The following is an 18,520-nucleotide window of genomic DNA, read 5'->3' on the forward strand; positions in this document are numbered from 1 at the left end:
TGGTCCTAAAGAGCTTTAGTCTAGCGCAGGCCTAAACTGTTTGAAGATCAGCAAGGTTCTGCTTGTGTGTTCTGACAGAATCCTTGTGGTAGGGCTATAGAATGTGTTGCTCTTGTGCTTTTAGGACCTTTATTCTGACAGCTTAAAAACCCAGTCAGCTCAGATGGTTCTAATTGTGGGGAATGTGAATTTGTGAATGGGAAAGTGCTGTGTTCAGGGGGCAGTTCAGGGGGACCCATGCAGTGAGTGCTAGTCTGGCAGTAGTCCAGTCTAGAGGATCTGACTCGGCTGTGGAACAATGAACAATGCTTTCCCAGTGCGCTCGGTCCAGTTCTAAAACCCACTGAGCCTCCGGCACAAGAACTGCTCCACTGACTCACATATCAAGCTTTACAGGAGTTTTAGGTGTATGTGTTCAGGCTACGAGTGTTACAGTACAGATCTGCTGTCTTGGCAGTGCCCAACTGCTATAATGGGGTTTTGCAGATTTAACTCCACACCAGATTTAAATATAAGAAATAAAGAGTAACATATTTAAAGGTGCCCTAGAACACCTTGTTTTAAGGTGTTCTTTGATGTATACATAGTAAGTACACTATATGGACAAAACTATTGGGACACCTGATCATTCATTCTTTCTTCTGAAATCAAGAGTATTAAAAAATGTTTGACCTGCTTTTGTTGGAGAAACTGTCTCTACTGTCCAGGGAATTCTTTCTACTAGAATTTTGAGGATGTGATTGCATTCAGTTACAAGAGCATTAGTGAGGTTAGGATGTTGGATGATCACCACCTGAGTGTATGTACATTTCGGGGGCGTAAATGTAATGAGCCCAGACTGTTACATAACTATATGAGGGTTAGGCCTTTTTTACAGCCCTCTTTTAGTAATGCCGGATTCTCTTTTAAATAAAGTGATAACAGGTTTAAGTTTTAGTAAACACAGTGTTTAATGCCCCTGTAAACAGTTATCCTAGCCCACCTGCAGTTTGGTTTAGTCTAGGGCTGGGTAATATGATGATATTTTATCATATCTTGATAAATTATGTAATTGTGATGCACAATATGCTTTTCTAAGCATATTGAGGATACAGTCAGTCTTTAGTCTTTAGGCCCAACAGGTCTGAGTTCCATGGCAGGTGATGCTGTGTTTACAGCTTTGGTTCTCTCTCCACTCAGATTCACACGTCTCTGATAAACGGCCGACCTGGTGCTGATGACCTCACCCCCGAGCTGCTGCAGTTCACTTCCGCCCGCTTTATCCGCCTCCGGCTGCAGCGCATCCGCACACTCAACGCTGACCTCATGACCCTCAGCTACCGAGACCCCAAAGACGTGGACCCCATCGTCACTCGCCGGGTACGCTCGAGCTTTCACTTTCGATTCAGTTGAACTGAATTCAGTTAAATTGAACATTATCAGTACTATGACACATTTCATAGTAAGGTTGTGATTTAAAGTTATCATTTATTATTGTATTGTGGCATTAGACAATTATACACTAAATGCTATATTATACTGCTTATTAAATGTATATGTCCTTTAATTGTTCTTTAAATTGCCTGCATTACCTCATACCTTCACCGTTAGCTAACCAATCAGTGCTGAGTTCTGTCTTTTGTAATGCGGTTCTCCCTCTCCATGCTCTTTCTTGTCTTTAGTATTATTATTCAATCAAGGACATCTCAGTGGGCGGGATGTGCATCTGCTATGGCCACGCCCAGAGCTGCCCCTGGGACCCTGTTACCAAGGTAACAGAACACACTTTTCAGTCTTCAGCCAACAGATTTGAACACGACCCGTCAGTCAAAGGAGATTACATTAAGGGTGTGAAATTCCACCCCTGTCAAGCTAATTGTTGGCACCCGTGGCAGACATATTGCTTTTAATCACATTTTATAATGTAGTTCAGTGGTGCACGTTAATGTTATTAAGATTTTGTTCAGCTAAACACTAAAGAGCACGGTGTTAAATGGTGTGGTAATGCTGCTGTGCTGTGTGGATGTTTTGCAACGGTAATCTCTTTAGTGAAGATCATATGTCCTCCTACATTTGAGCAAGAGTTTCCAAACCAGTGGGTTCTTTCAGTAAAACAGTCGGACCCCTGCAGTTCGGAGGAAATGATCCAATTCAGACTGCGTTAAGCAAACCTTGTTGTCTCCACTTCGTACCTCATTAACAGTGGAAATCACGTTAACAAGAGGCTGAGAAAGCAAGCGGTAAACCCTGGCCTCTTCAACTGGGTTCTTAACAAGCACGCACTCAGACTCACACACACACACACACACAGTGTTAATTGGGTGTTAGTTGAATTTCGGCCTGGGAATGTCTTCAGTATGTGTGTGTTTGTGTGTGGTTGGTGGGGGATTCTACTGTGGGGTTCCACTGATTGACAGACTGTGTAAATGGAAAGCATTTCCTTTTGCCATTTGTTTTCTCCGCCCTCCCTTTTGTTGCATCGGGGTCTTGGTGTGTTTGTGTGTGTGTGTGTGTGTGTGTGTGAGTAAGAGAGAGACTTTAAGAGCCTTCAGAATTAGTTTTTTTGCTTGTCTAACTGCCTTTCGCTCTCTTTTTCTGTAGGACACTGCAGCATGTGTGTGTGTGAGTGTATTCAATCTTAACCTATTGTTTTTTCGCTCTCTCCTCCAGAAACTGCAGTGTGTGTGCGAGCACAATACATGTGGAGAGAGCTGTAATGAATGTTGTCCCGGCTACCACCAGGAACTGTGGCAACCTGGGACCATCTCGGACGGCAACACATGCGAGAGTAAGCCAAAGACACACCCACAGAGCACACTCCGAAAAATGAGAAAACCTCCAGCTTTTGCAAAGCCCATATCATACATTTTTCTTGTACCCCTGGTATTTGATTAAATCCATTCTTCCCTCCTCCAGTAAAATGTTCCCCATGCCACTGGCTGCAAAACACAAGCCAAAAGCATGATTAATACACCCTTTGATTAACAGCTGCAAAGATGTCCTTCTCATGAAATTCTACAGCCTTTTTTATCTGCAGATATATCTTCGGCCAAAATGATCAATTTAAGCATCCATTCCCAAAATGCATCAGGCTTGTTAAGTTTCTTTCAGGCCTCTGGCACTGTGACGGTTCCCCCAGTTTTTTTTCTAACACATTAAGTGTTGTTGTTGTCCTTTGCTCTATTTGCTGCTTCCTCCACTGCTTAAATTAACACAGCTCCTTTCCCTCTCTCGGTCCTTTCTCATTCATCAGAATGCAACTGTCACAACAAGGCAGAGGACTGTTATTACAACCAGACCGTGGCTGATCTGAAGATGAGCATGAACACACACGGCAAGTTCGTGGGAGGCGGAGTGTGTATCAATTGCACACAGAACACTGCGGGCGTTAACTGTGAGACTTGCGCTGATGGTTACTATAGACCACACAAGGTACAGAGCTTTGTGTGTATGTGTGTGTGTGTGTGGCCCAATAAGCCCCCTGCCTCCCATGTAGCACCTGTTTTATTGCCTCTAAAATGAATCTGAATGGGTTGTGTGAGTGTGCTCATGATTGCCAGTGCAACAGCAAGTACAATAACAGTTTACAGAAAGGATCATGATGACGGGAAGGCAGATGAAGAGTTTATGGTATCAACTTTGTTGTTTATGGCTTGTTTATGGGAGTAGCGTTCTTAAATACTGCGGTAAAAGTGGATCTGTGTGAGTAATGACTCAGTTGAGCTTAGCAGTAGACTTACTACCTTGTCTGCACATGACTTACGGTATATCTGCTACACTCTGGTGTTGTGGTAGGTTGTAGAGTTAAGAGGGAGTCACTTTTCATGACATTGACATCTTTACACGCTCAGAAAATGATGTCTGATTATATCAGTTAATAAGTGAGCGTTCGTTTGTGTGTTTGTTGCTCTCAGATGTCGCCATATGCTAAGGAGCCGTGTTTGGAGTGTAACTGTGATATGAGAGGCTCAGTCAGCCATGCCTGTGTTAGAGACGACAACCATGCTAACCCTGGCAAAGGTAAAACTTACACACATGTACACAAAAGGGACGTAAATGTATGTGAAATGTTTTCTTGAGATCGATATTGAAATGTCCAAATGTTTGCAGACACTCCATCTAATGAATGCATTCAGCTACTTTAAGTTGCACCCATTGCTGACACAGATGTTCAAATGTACACACATGCACATTTTGTCTAGTCCCTGTAGAAGAATATTGTCAGTAGGAGCAGATAAACATGAACCTATTGGCACCATGCCTAATGACTGGCATGGGCTAGATGACTATAAAGCCCCTCAGCATTGAGCTGTGGAGCAGTGGAGCTGTGTTCTCTGGAATTATGGCTGGTGCTCCATCCAATACTTTTGGGATGAGTTGGGCATGAGGTAAAGTGGTGATTATCCAACATTCTGACCCTGCCCCATTCTAACACTCATATCGCTCAATGCAATCAAATACTCACAGCAATATTACAAAATCTAGTACAGTAGACAGTAGAGACAGTTACTCCAATGAAAGCAGGATAAACTCTGCTTAATATCCTTGATACTGAAAGAAACACTGAAAAGACTGAACAGCTGTCCCAATACTTTTGCCCAAGTGTATAACTAAAAACACCAAGTAGTAGTGTGCTGTTTTTGTGTTTACTGGCTTACATTCTGTCTTAGACATGTTTGCTTCTTGGTCAAACTGGTCCTTTGTTGTTCTGCAGGTCTTCTTCCAGGTCAGTGCGTGTGTAAGGAGGGCTTTGCAGGAGAGAAGTGTGATCGCTGTGCATTTGGCTACAGGGACTTCCCGTTGTGCACACGCTGTGAATGCAGTCTAGAAGGCAGCCATAACATCGACCCCTGTAAAGAGTGCATCTGCAAAGTAAGACTCACACACACACACACACTGAAATGCACACACACACTCACTCACAGACTTCCTAATAACAGGAGAATGTTCGGTAAGGCAGAAGATCGATTTGAGTAAGCAACTCTTTTCCTGACCTTTAAATCTTTCCTCCTGAAGCTGACCAGCTGTGTTGTCTTTGTTTCTCCAGGCCAATGTGATGGGGGCAAACTGTGACCTGTGTAAGCAGGGCTTCTACAACTTGCAGGCCAGTAACCCAGAAGGCTGTACTGAGTGCTTTTGCTTTGGTGTCTCTGACGTGTGTGAGAGCTCTACTTGGAATACGTCCTTGGTATGGTAACACACATTAACACACATAGATACATTTAACAAATCTCCATTAAAGCTGTTTTTTATGTTTTGACATGCATGAAAGCAAATTTTATGATGCATGAACCAATAGAAATGCTTGAAGTACATTTAATTGACTTCAATAATTGACTTTAATTGACTTCCATTCCTCTTCCCGTAAAGTCACCTTTATAGAAATACAAGGTTTTGTGTGACAGCAGCGAAATATCTTGACCCATAGCTCCTGATGAGTCTGTCTGTGTTTTTTTAAACCTGGGTATTTATTTATGTAAATGTTAATTATTTTGATGAAAAATTTTGCTTGTATTTTAAGCATGTCACAGCAAAGGTTCACTAGCATGTAAAGATTTACAGTACACTGCAGTATATTAGTAGTACCAGCATTGTGTCCATATTGTGTGTCAGAGCTTTTCATCACTCATTCTGTCATTATACAGATTGTGCACAGAGACGGCTGGCTCCGACCCTCCATCCACAGCACCTCTGTCTACACCGCCCCTATTACTGAGGACAACTTCATTGTTGCTAACAACAATGCTACAGCCACCACAAGCTACCTCGTTCAGTCCTCCTGGTCAGCTCCAGAGTCCTTCCTTGGCAACAAGGTCTGTCTTTCTCTCGCCTTCTTTCTCTAATTTTTTTCCCCTTGACACACTCTACCGCTCGGCCATCCCATATCCCATCCTCATGTTCATGTTAATAGCTGCTGCCCTCTAATTACACCTGATCAGGGACAGACTCGTTATTACATTATTACATTTAGAAATAATTAGCTTACACATAACCAGGGTGACTCTTACTATTTGTCGCCATTGATCCCCTGGGTGATTAATGAAATTGCAATAAGTAATTATCCCTCACACTTACACCAGCTCTAGAAGTGAAGGAGATGGCAATTATCATTAGAAATGACTCTCATTTAGGGGTCCTGCTCTCATGTTAATACTGAAATTAAATGTCCAACAGGTGTCCAGCTGTTGCCTACGGCTGCAAATGTGTGTTTCTCAGATCATTACTGCAAGAAGCTTATGAAAAACATTCTTATAACAAGCAGCTTTCAGCACGCACTGATCTGGATGATGTACTCACACACTTCTAAAGATAGAAAGCCTCAAAGTTAGTCCCAGTAAACCTCTAAGTTTAATGTGGTAATTGTTTGCCCCCCCCCCCCTTATATTAAATGTCTATAATAACGGTGTAGTTACACGCTAACAATCCAATGTAACCATTTGTGAAGTGTTTATGCAGTAACAAATTGATTGTTATGGTAACTTGATTATTATGGTAACGTGTATATTAATAATTTCAACAGGATATTGTATTTTCACGTGGTTATATACATGTAATAAGACAAGGATAATTGTGTACATTTATACAAGTTGTTGCTTTTCCTGTTATTGTGTAATTGCATTAATAAACACCAGAAATGAGGCACATGTGTATTTACATCAGATGTACTGCTGTACTGTATCTGAGCAACATCACCAGTAGTTACATTGTAATTACAGTGTTAATATGTAACTACACAGTTATTAGACACAATATAAAGTGGGACCTAAATATTTGCACAAAACGTCCATCACACAGAAACCTTATCATATCTCCATAAGGGTGATTAACAACACTTTTAATGCAAGTCAATGTAAAACGATTTTATCCCAAGTCATTTTGGGGCATTTCTATTGGTCCGTTTATGAAATTTTGATGCAATGTAAACAAAAGTCAAGTAGGGAAAAATGGGGTAAACAGGAAATACGCCACTTATGAAGAACTATGTAAGGAGTTGTGAAATACTTAAGCACAGCTGGACCTAACATTTCCTCATTCTTTCTCATCACAGCTGACTGCTTATGGGAGCTTTCTGAACTACAGCGTGGCGTATGATGTGTCTGTCGACAACAACGTGGATAAAACGCTCCCATCACATTTTGATGTCATTATTCAGGTAATCCACATCGATGTGCTGAGTAAATGGAATATTTCACTGCAGTTCACTTGAGAATGACAACAGACAAAGCACTACAACTTACACTCTCCCCCTGCTTCCTGACCTGCTTTTGCCCCTAGGGGAATGGGAGGACCCTGAGGCAGCTGCAGTCCAAGCAGGTGTTCCTGAACCCTCACACAGAGCAGCATGTGGTGCTGGAATTCCTGCCGCACTTCTTTGTGGACATGCACACAGAGCGAAGAGTGCAGAGAGACGAGCTGATGAGCGTATTGGCTGATGTGGCCAGCCTCAGGATCAGAGCTCACCTCAACACCAGCGTGGACGGAGTGCTTCGGTAAGATGCCCTTTTGGTGGTATCACGTGATCCCATGTGGTCCAGTAGAAAATAGGCTGTGCAGAATGTTAAAAAGTGTAAAAAGTGTTTAAGCTTATATTAGTATATACATAGTAGGAGGAGTGTAGGAAAAATTAAATGGCTTTTCATGAATGGTCATATCTTTTGTTCCATTCATCATTTTACATTACGTACATTTCGAATTTATAAATGATGTAAAATAGTATACAAATTCTTTAGTGTAATATATTTTTTTTAAGTAAAAAACAGGGTGAACATATTTTCTTCAGGAAACTTGATTTTTTTATGTAATTTTTCCAAATTATAAAATGTGAACATTTTAATAAAAAAAAAATAAAATAAATATAATTTTATATATATATATATACTTTTTTTGTTATTTGCAAAATTTACATAATAGGGAAAAATATAACAATTTGCCATACCCAAATCTTGCTAATTATATATATATATATATATATATATATATATATATATATATACATATATGTATTAGACATGATGGGGAAAAATATAACATTTAAAATTGGCCTTAACCTTTGCACATAGATGAGTAAATTCAGGACTTCTCTGTAAAGAATGTGAACTTATTTTTACCTCAAACTTGATTCATGTAGTTTTGCCTCTCATGTACTTTTCTGTGTTAAATGTTCTTTTTTATTAGCTTAGCATGAATTCCTACAGTCAAACTTAATACTTTCTTACACCTTCCCAGTCACCCAGTCATAGCACTTAATTGGCTTCCACAAGTGTCAGTGGGATGGGCCCTCATTGTCTTGTTTATTGTTGTCAGAATATGATATGAATACGATGTTTTGTAATGTACAGGCTGAGCTCTGTGTCTCTGGCTGTGGCTGACCCCACATCCACAAGCGTTGTTCCAGTTCCAGATGTCGAGCAGTGTGAGTGCCCTTGGGGCTACTCAGGGACCTCCTGTGAGGTAGGAGGGGAGTGGGACTTACAGTATTTTCTCACAAAATTAGCTGTTGTTGAGTGAATATTTAAGGCAGTCTTTTCTATGTCTGTACTTGTAGTCTATGTTTGTTTCTTTCTGCTCTCACTGATGTTCTCTTGCTCTGTCCCCGTTTCTTTCTCTGCAGTACTGTATTTCTGGGTTTTATCGAGTTGGAGGCATCCTGTTTGGAGGAAACTGTCTGCAGTGTGAATGTAACGATCATGCCACTGAGTGTGACATCAACGGAGTTTGTCTAGTAAGTTTTCTTTTGTACTGTTTACATGTGGATATTACATTTGATGATCCTTTCAAAGGAAAAATCCTTCATTTTGTGTAATTTTGTGTAAATTTCTAATTTATTGCTTTGAATGCTATAAAATGTCACCTAAGGTACTAAATCTGCATCTAGTAATTCACTCTACATAACAGTCAGGTTGCTATGGTGTGTAGTCCAGCACATTAAGTGATTGTGTGTGTGTGTATGTGTGTATGTGTGTATGTGTTGGGGGTTGCAAAATACTGAAACCGTGTTTCTCCCCCAAGGGTTGCTCTCACAACACTACAGGACCCCACTGTGACCAGTGCCTGCCAGGTTACTATGGCGACCCCACAGAGGGCACAGCAGAAGATTGCCAGCGATGCGCCTGCCCGCTGACAATGGCGTCTAACAAGTGAGTTAGTGTGTGTGTGTGTGTGTGTGTGTGTGTGTGTGTGTGTGTGTGTGTGTGTATTCTATTCTGCAGTCAGCTCACAGCTTTGTGGAATTTGTAGGCTTTGAGTCAACCAGGAAGTGTGTGTTAGGGGAGTTAAAAATGTTAAGACTACAGTACTGTAAGACCGAGGCTTAGGGGTGGTCGATATGGCAAACATATATATCAGAATTCTGGAATACATTTTTATGATTCATAATGTATTGGGTTGTGTTGTTTTTTTATCTGAGGTCTGATCTGCATTGTATGTTCTGAAAAACAATTATGACATAATTAATCATGATAATGATCATATATTGTGATATTGCCCATCCCACTGTAGTCTATCGGCACAATGGTGCAAGCTGATTATACTGTCTTTGCATGTTTATGTTTGCAGCTTCAGCCCTACCTGTTCTCTACAAGGTCCTGGAGAGGTCTTGTGTGACCAGTGTGAGCAGGGATACGCAGGGACCAAGTGTGAGAGGTAGAGCCACAGCGTATTCATGTTTGACAAATAAAGACTTTTTTTACTTTTTGATATAATGTGAGTCTGACAGTTACAGTTCTTTACATTGTGTCTAAATTCATGATGAATTGACCAGTAGAAATGCTCCAAAATAACCTGGAGAAAGATATTTTTACATTGACTTTCAATGAAAGTGAAGATGTTGTCGTTGTCGTTGTCGTTGTCGTAAAGTTGTCGTTTTGGAGATATAAGGGTTTTGTGTGACAGTGAAAAATCATAATAAAAAGGATTAATAAAAAGGATGAGAGTAATTCCCTTTTCACTCTGTACTTCAGTCAGTTGATGTGTGCTCTCTGCTCTGTGTCTGCTTCAGGTGTGCTAATGGATATTATGGAAACCCCACTGTCCCAGGCCAGAAGTGCTCAGTGTGTGAGTGTAACGGTAATGTGGACCCATCAGAGCCTGGCCACTGTGATGCTGTAACGGGCGAGTGTCTCAAGTGTGTAGGACACACCTCTGGCAGACACTGTGAACGCTGTGAGGATGGTTACTACGGTGATGCTGTGACTGCTAAGAACTGCCAAGGTAAGATTATCAAAGAGTTTGGATTTTCTGTGATCCAAAGTGGGACTGAAGTCACTTTTTTGACAGTGGCAACATCGCATGGTTTAGTAGCAACAGATGATCTGTAGTTCAGTATGTATTGGGTGTCTAATCCTCCTCTGGCTGAAATATAAATACCGATCAAACATGTTTTGAGGGCCATCTAGAGGGAGGTAAAGGTACTGCATGTCTTTACCTCTCTTCAATTTTATAATCTATTGCCAGTGAATTCACAAACAAGCTGTTTACATCCAGTCTTACTGTTATGCCTTTTTTGCCTTTTTAGCCTGTGGCTGCCATGCTAACGGATCAGTCTCCAGTGTGTGTAACATTATAACTGGACAGTGTGATTGTAAAGCCAACGTGATTGGGGACAAGTGTGACCATTGCCAGGTAATAATGAATATGATAAAAAAAATTTTTGTTGAAATATAATTTTTATTTCAATGAACTTTTGACCATGTCTATCTTCTATCAAATGGAAAGGTAATAAAATACATTAATATAATGAAATATTTATTATTTTTTTTAACAATTTGATGCACTGCTTACCAGTAACTCATATACATGTCTGCTTATGGAGCAGCTCTTCGTCTGTGTCCTGGATGCAATGATGTGAGTGAAGGACTCTTCGTCCTTCCATTCGTAGTCCACCATGTTTAGCGGGGTTTAGTGTTCAAATGGGTTTTTAATGTGCATCAGTGAGGTTCAGTGTTCTTTGGCACTCTTCCGGCTGGATGGAGGGAGGCTGGTGGGGTAAGGGCATTGGCTCGATTGTCAATGTTAAAGGAATACAGCTGTTCCAAAAGCCCTGAGATCTGGGCTGAGATAGAAGGTGATTAGAGAGTGTCAGACAGCCTGATGCTTTAATGGGCCTTTCTTACATTTGGCATAGTGGTCTGATCAAGATGAATGACAGAGCTCACATTGGGTGTTTGGACATTAGTTGCTTATAGTTCATTATGAAAAGCTGTTGTGTAAAGTTAGTTTTAACCACCTGCCCCTGTGCCCTGTTCACTATATAGTGAACTATTTGGGGGGTTTTGTCAGTGATGCACTTCACTGTGTCTGAAACGTTGTCCTATTCAGATCACATGTAGTGGATAGTCAATAGGGCACAGTCCCACATTAGGCTAATTCACCCGACAAAACTGCAGCTGTTTTATTCCAGTTCTAAAAAGTATAGCATAGCATAGCAATGGTTTTAGCACTGTAACAAGAACATGGTTTGATTTGGTCATACCAATAATAAGTGTGAAGTGCTCTCCTCTCAGAGTCCTCTTGGCAAGATGACCTTTTCATTAAGGTTAAACGGGTGGTAATGTGTAGCTGATGGGGGTGCTTTGTGTTCACCAGGTTGGTTTCCATGGCATTAACAGTGGTGATGGCTGCAGATTATGCGAATGCAACCAGTCAGGGTCAGTCTCTGAAGCGTGCGAGGAAGACGGCCGGTGTCAGTGCATTGTTGGTGTATCAGGTGACAAATGTGACCGCTGCCAGCACGGCTATTACAACTTCACAGACGACGGCTGCACGGGTAAGTCCTTCCTTTCCGCAGTTGAAAACGGGGCCTGGTTGCCTAACATGAAAATGACCGCAGGTTGTACATACTAAACTAAACAAATTCCTAATATGCAGCTTGTGACTGTGCTCACACACATGGAAATTGCAATGCGGAGACTGGAGAGTGTATCTGTCCTCCACACACCAGAGGAGACAAATGTGAAGTGTGTGAGGAGGATCACTGGGGCCATGATGGAGTAACCGGATGCAAGGTAACAACGATTAGTCCAGTGCTTTTTTTTAACACACATCCACACCTACAGACACACACACACACACAGTACACATGACAACTCAACAACTCACCCAGCCTTTGCCTGCATGTCTCTCTAGCCATGTGAGTGCAGTGTGGCTGGCTCCAACTCGTCTCAGTGTGATCTACTGAGTGGTCAGTGTGTGTGCAGACCGCACTTTGCCTCCCAGAAGTGCGACCGCTGTGCGTTAGGCTTCAGGAATTTTCCAGAGTGCACTGCTTGCAACTGCAACACTAACGGCACCCGTGCAGACTTCTGTGACGATGAGCTGGGAGTGTGTGGCTGTGAGGACCATGGACAGTGTGTGTGCAAGGTACTGTGACCACTCTGTACTAGTGCTGCGGATTTTAGTGAGAGATACAACTAGAGGAGCAGATTGTTTAAACACACTTTTAAGAAAATATTCTTCATAAATTTGGGTACAAATGACTTTAATGGCATTAATAAACATTTCTGTTATCCTGTACATTTAGCCACCTTACCTGCTTTTTAGATTCTAGGGCATGGGATTAACATAGGATCTCTTTTTTTCCTTGTTACTGATAAAGTTATAGTACCCCATCACTGACTAATGGTAGTTTGTGTAGATTGTGTGTAAATATGTAATAGAAGTATATTTTTTTATTAGTAGTAGTAGTATTAGTAGTAGTAGTAGTCGTCCATTTGCTTATTTAGTATTTTTTTCTTGTTTATATTTAAAATTGTATTCAAACGTGTGATTATTATATTATATGTCTACTATTTAGTTATATGTCTTTTGTATGTCTCCTTCTGAATCTCTTAGGATAATGTCGGTGGTGGGGGTTGTGATGAGTGTAAGAATGGGACATTTGGTCTGTGGGGGCCAAATCCAGCCGGCTGCAGCCCCTGTTTCTGCTTTGGGGTCTCAGCTGTCTGTGAGGAGCTTGGCGGCATGGTCAGAGTACCTGTGAGTTCACTTTTTTAGTTTCCAGCATTATATCATTGTAAGAATGCAACATGATATTATTGTATATAGTGTGATGTTATATTCCTAAGAGAAATAAGAACAACTACTTTACAGCAGAAGGAAAGTATTTCTATTGGTCCATTCCTGCCAGATTCACATTATGTCAAAAAATGGAAAATAGCCAGTTATGAGTTTTTTTGTGTACCAGTGACTTTTATTATGAAAATAAATAATACATAATACATACTGTTTACACAGTAGTTGACCTCAGACATGCATTAACATTAAATTGCAAGGTTGATTGATTACATTGATTATTATAAACAAATTAGAATTGGGTGCACCCCAGTGCCTTAGATCATGATTAGTGAATTAAAACAAAGGCACCAAAGAACTGCCAGCTAAAACTACCAAGAGTCAAATGCTCACTTAGTGTGAGGGGTATTGTGTGTGTGGGTTGGGGGGGGGGGGCTGAACTGAAGACTGTATGAAGCACCTGCAAGCTACCAGTTTGGCTGGAGTACAGTCACAGGCCCATCTGTACTTCAAACACTCAACCGAGTCAAATAAGGAAAGACTGTCGGGACAGCAGTAATGTGGTATTAATTAGTGGAAAGTGGATACAGTGTGGAGAGCAGCAGAATGGCAGTCCCATCTGCAGTGACCCTGGAGATAAGGACCATTACATTTGTGCCTGTCTGAAGGATATGACCTTGTTTTTCTGTTATTCACGGGTGCTTATAAGGCATAGCCCAAACAACAAGCCTTGTGAGAATGATTTTTTATTTTTAAAGTGTTAGGAAAGGACGTGCCAGGTAGCCTGAAGTCAGGCATGCTAAGTAGCAGTGCCAGGTTGTAGTTTCGAGTTGTTACTTGGAGGTAGCGTGGGTCTGAAGCCTTGAAGGCTTGGAAAGAAAGCACATAAGTTTTGTATTTGATGCTTTCTTCAGGAGAAGGTCCGTGGAATGATCTTATTGAGTCACGCTTCAACAACTTTGGGAAGCCGTAGAACAAGTGAGCAGCCTTTCAGCCCTGGATGCTTTGTAGAGGAGGAGTAGCATATAAAGTAGATGCTACATACTTCAGAAAGGTTCTTAGCAGTACAAGTAGAATGTTAATGCGAGTTGAAAGATCCAACATTGGAGAAGGTTTTCACCTCATATTATTGATCCATTTGGTCTTGATTAGATCAAAAACCCATTTTTAATAACAGTGTTTGTGCATTTATACATATCAGTCTGTCCACACATCTATGCTGAAATTATGAGTAGTGTTTCAGTCTAGACCAGCCAGTCAATACAGTTATCAATCTGACCATGGCAACAAAAACAGCATGTGTAATTCAGGCATGAAAAGAGCTTAGAAAATAATCACGTAAAAATGGACTTGACTGTTTCTGCTACATAAACCCACAGAAAAGTCACAGGTGATCTCAGAGTAACAATTGGAATGCATTCAAAACTAATGTAAATGGTTTTTACTAATGTAATGAATTTAATATCACACTGATCTCCTTTCTGTTAGATCACTGTGGGTCCTGAGGCTGAGCGTCTGCATGTGGTGAGCCAGAGTGACCTGCAGGGGACGCTGGAGGGCGTGTATCACACAGAGGGAGAAATGCTGCTGGATGTGACTCAGCTTCAAAGAGACTCCACACTCACTGGACCTTATTATTGGAGACTGCCTCAGAGTTTCCAGGGCAGCAAGGTAACACATTGCACAATGTGGACCATGGACAAGAAGCACACAGTTCATTGAATGATGATAGCCTTTGATCAATGCTTGCTTGGTTTCTTCTATTCTGTTGTTTTACTGTAAATGTGTGTTGTTATGGTCAGAAGCAGATGCATTCTTGTACATATTTCCTATTACATTAGATGTCAGTTCTGAATATGAAATACTAGTTACCTCATTTAATTGGAGAAATAACTACACTGAGACATTTGTTCCATGGATGATCTGAAGTCTCATCTCTATACCCTACAGATGTTGTCCTATGGAGGTGAACTCTCTTATTCTGTGGCCTTTGCTGCTCTGGATGGATCAGGTCTGTCCAATCATGAGCCACAGGTTTTAATAAGAGGAGGGCAGCTGAGGAAACTGGTGATCTACACAGATGTACCTGCTCCAGAGAACAGCATCCGCACCACTCAACGTGTCCCTCTAACTGAGGTGAGGAGTAATCACTACACAGTAATAATAATACAGGCAAATACATAGAACTCAAATTTGTGGCTTATTTGACATGATTACATGGACAAATTCATTTATAAGACAAGATGATGAAACCACCTTATGAGGAACACTGCACTCAATACTGGGTGGGGCCTCCTTTTGCTCTCAAAACAGCTGCTTCATGGTGACTCCCATTTACCCGTTTACTCCCACATCCCAAAAGTGTTACAAGTGTTCTGATTCTGATCTGGTGAAAAATACAAAAAATGTAGGTGATTTTGATGATGGCAACAATGTCAAAATATAGTGGTAATCAGAGAGCTGTTTACATAAGTCCAGTGTGTTATCTTTGCTAAGAGCGAAAGGGTAATTTTAAAGCAACAGTATGTAGCCTTTTACCTTACAATAAAAGCATCAAAATCATTGTGATGCTCCACTGACTTGCAACTGTCTGTTGATGGTCACCCTGCTAACTGCACTATATAACTCTGGAGAAGCAGGCAGGACAACACTCAAGTAACAAGAGTCATATCTGTGTAAAATCTAATAATATTACTAATAATACCGCCTCAGTCCACATGCTTCTTTCACTTTCAGTGACAGTTCTGTATCTCTTGGCTTGTCCAGGCCCAAAGCTGGAATTACACTTTCCAACTGTAGGGGGAGCCCAGGAGCAAGAAAAAACAGTGGTCACATTATACTGCTTTAACCAGCACTTTAATGTGCTGGTTTTTACCTGAATGGAAAGTTATGAATTGGGCACAGAACCATGTCACCGCTGTATTTTTTCAGAAATACTGTATGTATGAGAATACAGAACGGTTGAAAGTAGAGCAGCGAGTGGCTAATTTAGCTTCAAGTGGCTCTTTTCTGAGGAACTATTTGAGACTGGTTGAGTGTTAATCAGTGACCTTTCTTTGACTGAACAGCACAAGTGGAAGTACTACAATGCGGTGTCTGAGAAAGCTGTGAGCCACGCAGATTTTATGTCCATCCTGAGCAACGTGGAATACATCCTCATCAAAGCCTCATACGGCACAGGACTCCAACAGAGCAGGTCAGCCCCCTGGCCAGAGAACTGCCTCATGCCCTTTCCTGCCTCTGCATAATGACCTAAAGTGCCATACAAGTATAGAACGGCATCTTCTTCTCATTTTGTCTGTAATTCTAATTTGGTTTCTCCTTCACCATCGCAGAATCTCAAATATCTCTATGGACACATCCATAGAGGCAGATGAGGCTCCTGAGGGCACGCAGGTGGCTAGACTGGTGGAGGCATGTGAATGCCCTCCAGGGTATGCAGGCCTGTCCTGCCAGGTAACACCAGCATTCCTTCTCTCATCACTTCTTTACACTAGTCATTCATAACCTATGGTCATTGTTTTGGTCAGTGATATTGGGAATGAGAACAGAACACTCCACCCAATACACTAGAAGCTGTATTTACACCCCTGTCCTGTATGGTACTGAACAATAAGCTCGCAAGGTTGGAAGTGGTGTTGTTGGAGGAGTGACATCAGTTCTATTTAGGAATAGGGTGTGCCTCTCTTTAACTGTGTTTATTTATGTGTGTGTGTGTGTGTGTATGTGTGTTGTAGGAGTGTGCTCCTGGTTACTACAGACAGCATGTTTCCGAGCTTGATATGAAGGGTAGGAACAGGCCTATGATTCAACCCTGTGTACCCTGCCAGTGCAACAACCACAGCCTGGCCTGTGACCTGGAAACGGGCAAATGCCTGGTGAGACAACTTTCCTCATATTGTACACATCTGCATTATACTGCCTTAGAGCCAGAGCATAGTTTCTAAACTCCACTGGTCTGTTCCACTGGTAAATAAACCCAGTGTCTCCACTCCACGCCTCTCAGGGTGTTTTTCTACCTACCTCACAAAGGGCTTGATGCTTAGCGTGGGATCCATTACCTGCAGTTTAGTTAACTACCACTGATGACAAAATCGTGGACCAGAAACTGGATTCATGATTTGGAGTTGAATACCCCTCTTCTTGAATACATGGTTACACTTTTTGAGTTTTGATTATCTACAGATACCCAAACTATTACCAAAGTGCTTAAATGGATTGGTTGTCAAAGGGTCATGAATAGCTTTAGAAGTTTGGGTTTTAGGTTTAAGTTATGATTAGAGTTTAGATTTAATAGAATCTGTACAGAATATGATTAATGATCTATTGTAGTTATATAATAGAATATACATATATGTATGTATGTATGTATGTGTATATATATATATATATATATATAGAGAGAGAGAGAGAGAGAGAGAGAGATTATAGTTATATAGTAATTTAGAGCTCCATTTTATGGACATTTAGTTAAATGTCCCAATAAACAGTCACCATCAGTTTAATTTATTTTTAAACTGCAGAACTGTTCACAGCTCTTCTCTTATAATGATAAATCCCATTGTCCTCGTAAACTGAACACCCATCCCAAATAGGAAAACACTGGTGAATATCAGAATCTTCATAACACATAAACTGCATAATTGGGATTTAAGAAGAAATGTCTTCTAAGAACAGTTGGCCCATTGATTTCTGCTGGAGACAGTGGTCAAATTCTGCAGTTCTGAGGTTCGCCGGCCATAGATTCCACCCCATTATTATTTTCTGCTACATTAAACTGAGATTGCCTTATTTTCATTATAACCAGGGCTGTCAGCACAACACAAGAGGGGAGCACTGTAATGTGTGTGCTCCGGGCTATTACGGCCAGGTGAAGGGCTCCATCAGTGACTGCTCACTTTGTGCCTGTCCACTGCATAGCAACAGGTAATTTCTTCTGCTGCCACTACACTGACTCCACACTGACTACAGACAAAAACACAGAGTTCAGAGGTGCTGACATACTGACCCCTGTGCAGGTTTCAGAGTTATTGTTATTATGTGTTGTTTTGCTATATGTATATACATATATACACTGTCGTTTAAATGTCAATCACATGCTATTTATCTATTTTAATTTCATTTTTTATACATTTAATACAATATAATTTATGCATTATAGATGTAAAATGTGTTTTAGATGTGTTATAATCTGGGATTATTATATTTAGATGCCAGAAGAATTTTTTAACTGTGTATATGATAATATTATATGATCAGTTATTCATATTGTTGTCAAAAAAATACAACGTATCTTCCAAAAGGCAACTTTACAGTAGAAGGAGCAAACCTGTGGAAGTGAATGCAAAAAGATTGTATTCCATGTCATTTTGGAGCATTTATGTTTGTGCATTCCTCATGAAAGTCTGACCCAATGTAGAACTTATGGCAGATTCACATTATGGGCCCTATTTAAGCCATCTAATCTTGAGAAACAAAAATACATACAAACAAAAAATGAAATAGTGTTTCATGGTGCAGAATGTGGAATTCA

The 18,520-nt window shown here is 40.9% G+C and overlaps 1 protein-coding gene across 1 annotated transcript in view; it reads left to right on the forward strand.

Moving 5' to 3' along the window:
* lama1 (laminin, alpha 1) overlaps window positions 1-18,520 on the forward strand; it is a 46,694-nt gene that overhangs the window by 10,662 nt on the left and 17,512 nt on the right. The window contains exons 5-30 of the mRNA XM_072680007.1: window positions 1,180-1,359; window positions 1,662-1,751; window positions 2,650-2,767; window positions 3,233-3,411; window positions 3,894-3,999; window positions 4,694-4,851; window positions 5,027-5,167; window positions 5,625-5,792; window positions 7,028-7,132; window positions 7,255-7,469; window positions 8,319-8,430; window positions 8,591-8,701; window positions 8,989-9,116; window positions 9,535-9,621; window positions 9,977-10,188; window positions 10,493-10,599; window positions 11,563-11,743; window positions 11,845-11,981; window positions 12,103-12,336; window positions 12,808-12,951; window positions 14,476-14,658; window positions 14,938-15,123; window positions 16,056-16,183; window positions 16,323-16,443; window positions 16,725-16,865; window positions 17,795-17,913. Coding sequence (XP_072536108.1) covers window positions 1,180-1,359; window positions 1,662-1,751; window positions 2,650-2,767; window positions 3,233-3,411; window positions 3,894-3,999; window positions 4,694-4,851; window positions 5,027-5,167; window positions 5,625-5,792; window positions 7,028-7,132; window positions 7,255-7,469; window positions 8,319-8,430; window positions 8,591-8,701; window positions 8,989-9,116; window positions 9,535-9,621; window positions 9,977-10,188; window positions 10,493-10,599; window positions 11,563-11,743; window positions 11,845-11,981; window positions 12,103-12,336; window positions 12,808-12,951; window positions 14,476-14,658; window positions 14,938-15,123; window positions 16,056-16,183; window positions 16,323-16,443; window positions 16,725-16,865; window positions 17,795-17,913 — 3,791 coding nt within the window. The remainder of the gene's footprint in view (window positions 1-1,179; window positions 1,360-1,661; window positions 1,752-2,649; window positions 2,768-3,232; window positions 3,412-3,893; window positions 4,000-4,693; window positions 4,852-5,026; window positions 5,168-5,624; window positions 5,793-7,027; window positions 7,133-7,254; window positions 7,470-8,318; window positions 8,431-8,590; window positions 8,702-8,988; window positions 9,117-9,534; window positions 9,622-9,976; window positions 10,189-10,492; window positions 10,600-11,562; window positions 11,744-11,844; window positions 11,982-12,102; window positions 12,337-12,807; window positions 12,952-14,475; window positions 14,659-14,937; window positions 15,124-16,055; window positions 16,184-16,322; window positions 16,444-16,724; window positions 16,866-17,794; window positions 17,914-18,520) is intronic.

The sequence above is a fragment of the Salminus brasiliensis genome, chromosome 5, assembly GCF_030463535.1.
Source record: "Salminus brasiliensis chromosome 5, fSalBra1.hap2, whole genome shotgun sequence".
Taxonomy (NCBI): Eukaryota; Metazoa; Chordata; class Actinopteri; order Characiformes; family Bryconidae; genus Salminus; species Salminus brasiliensis.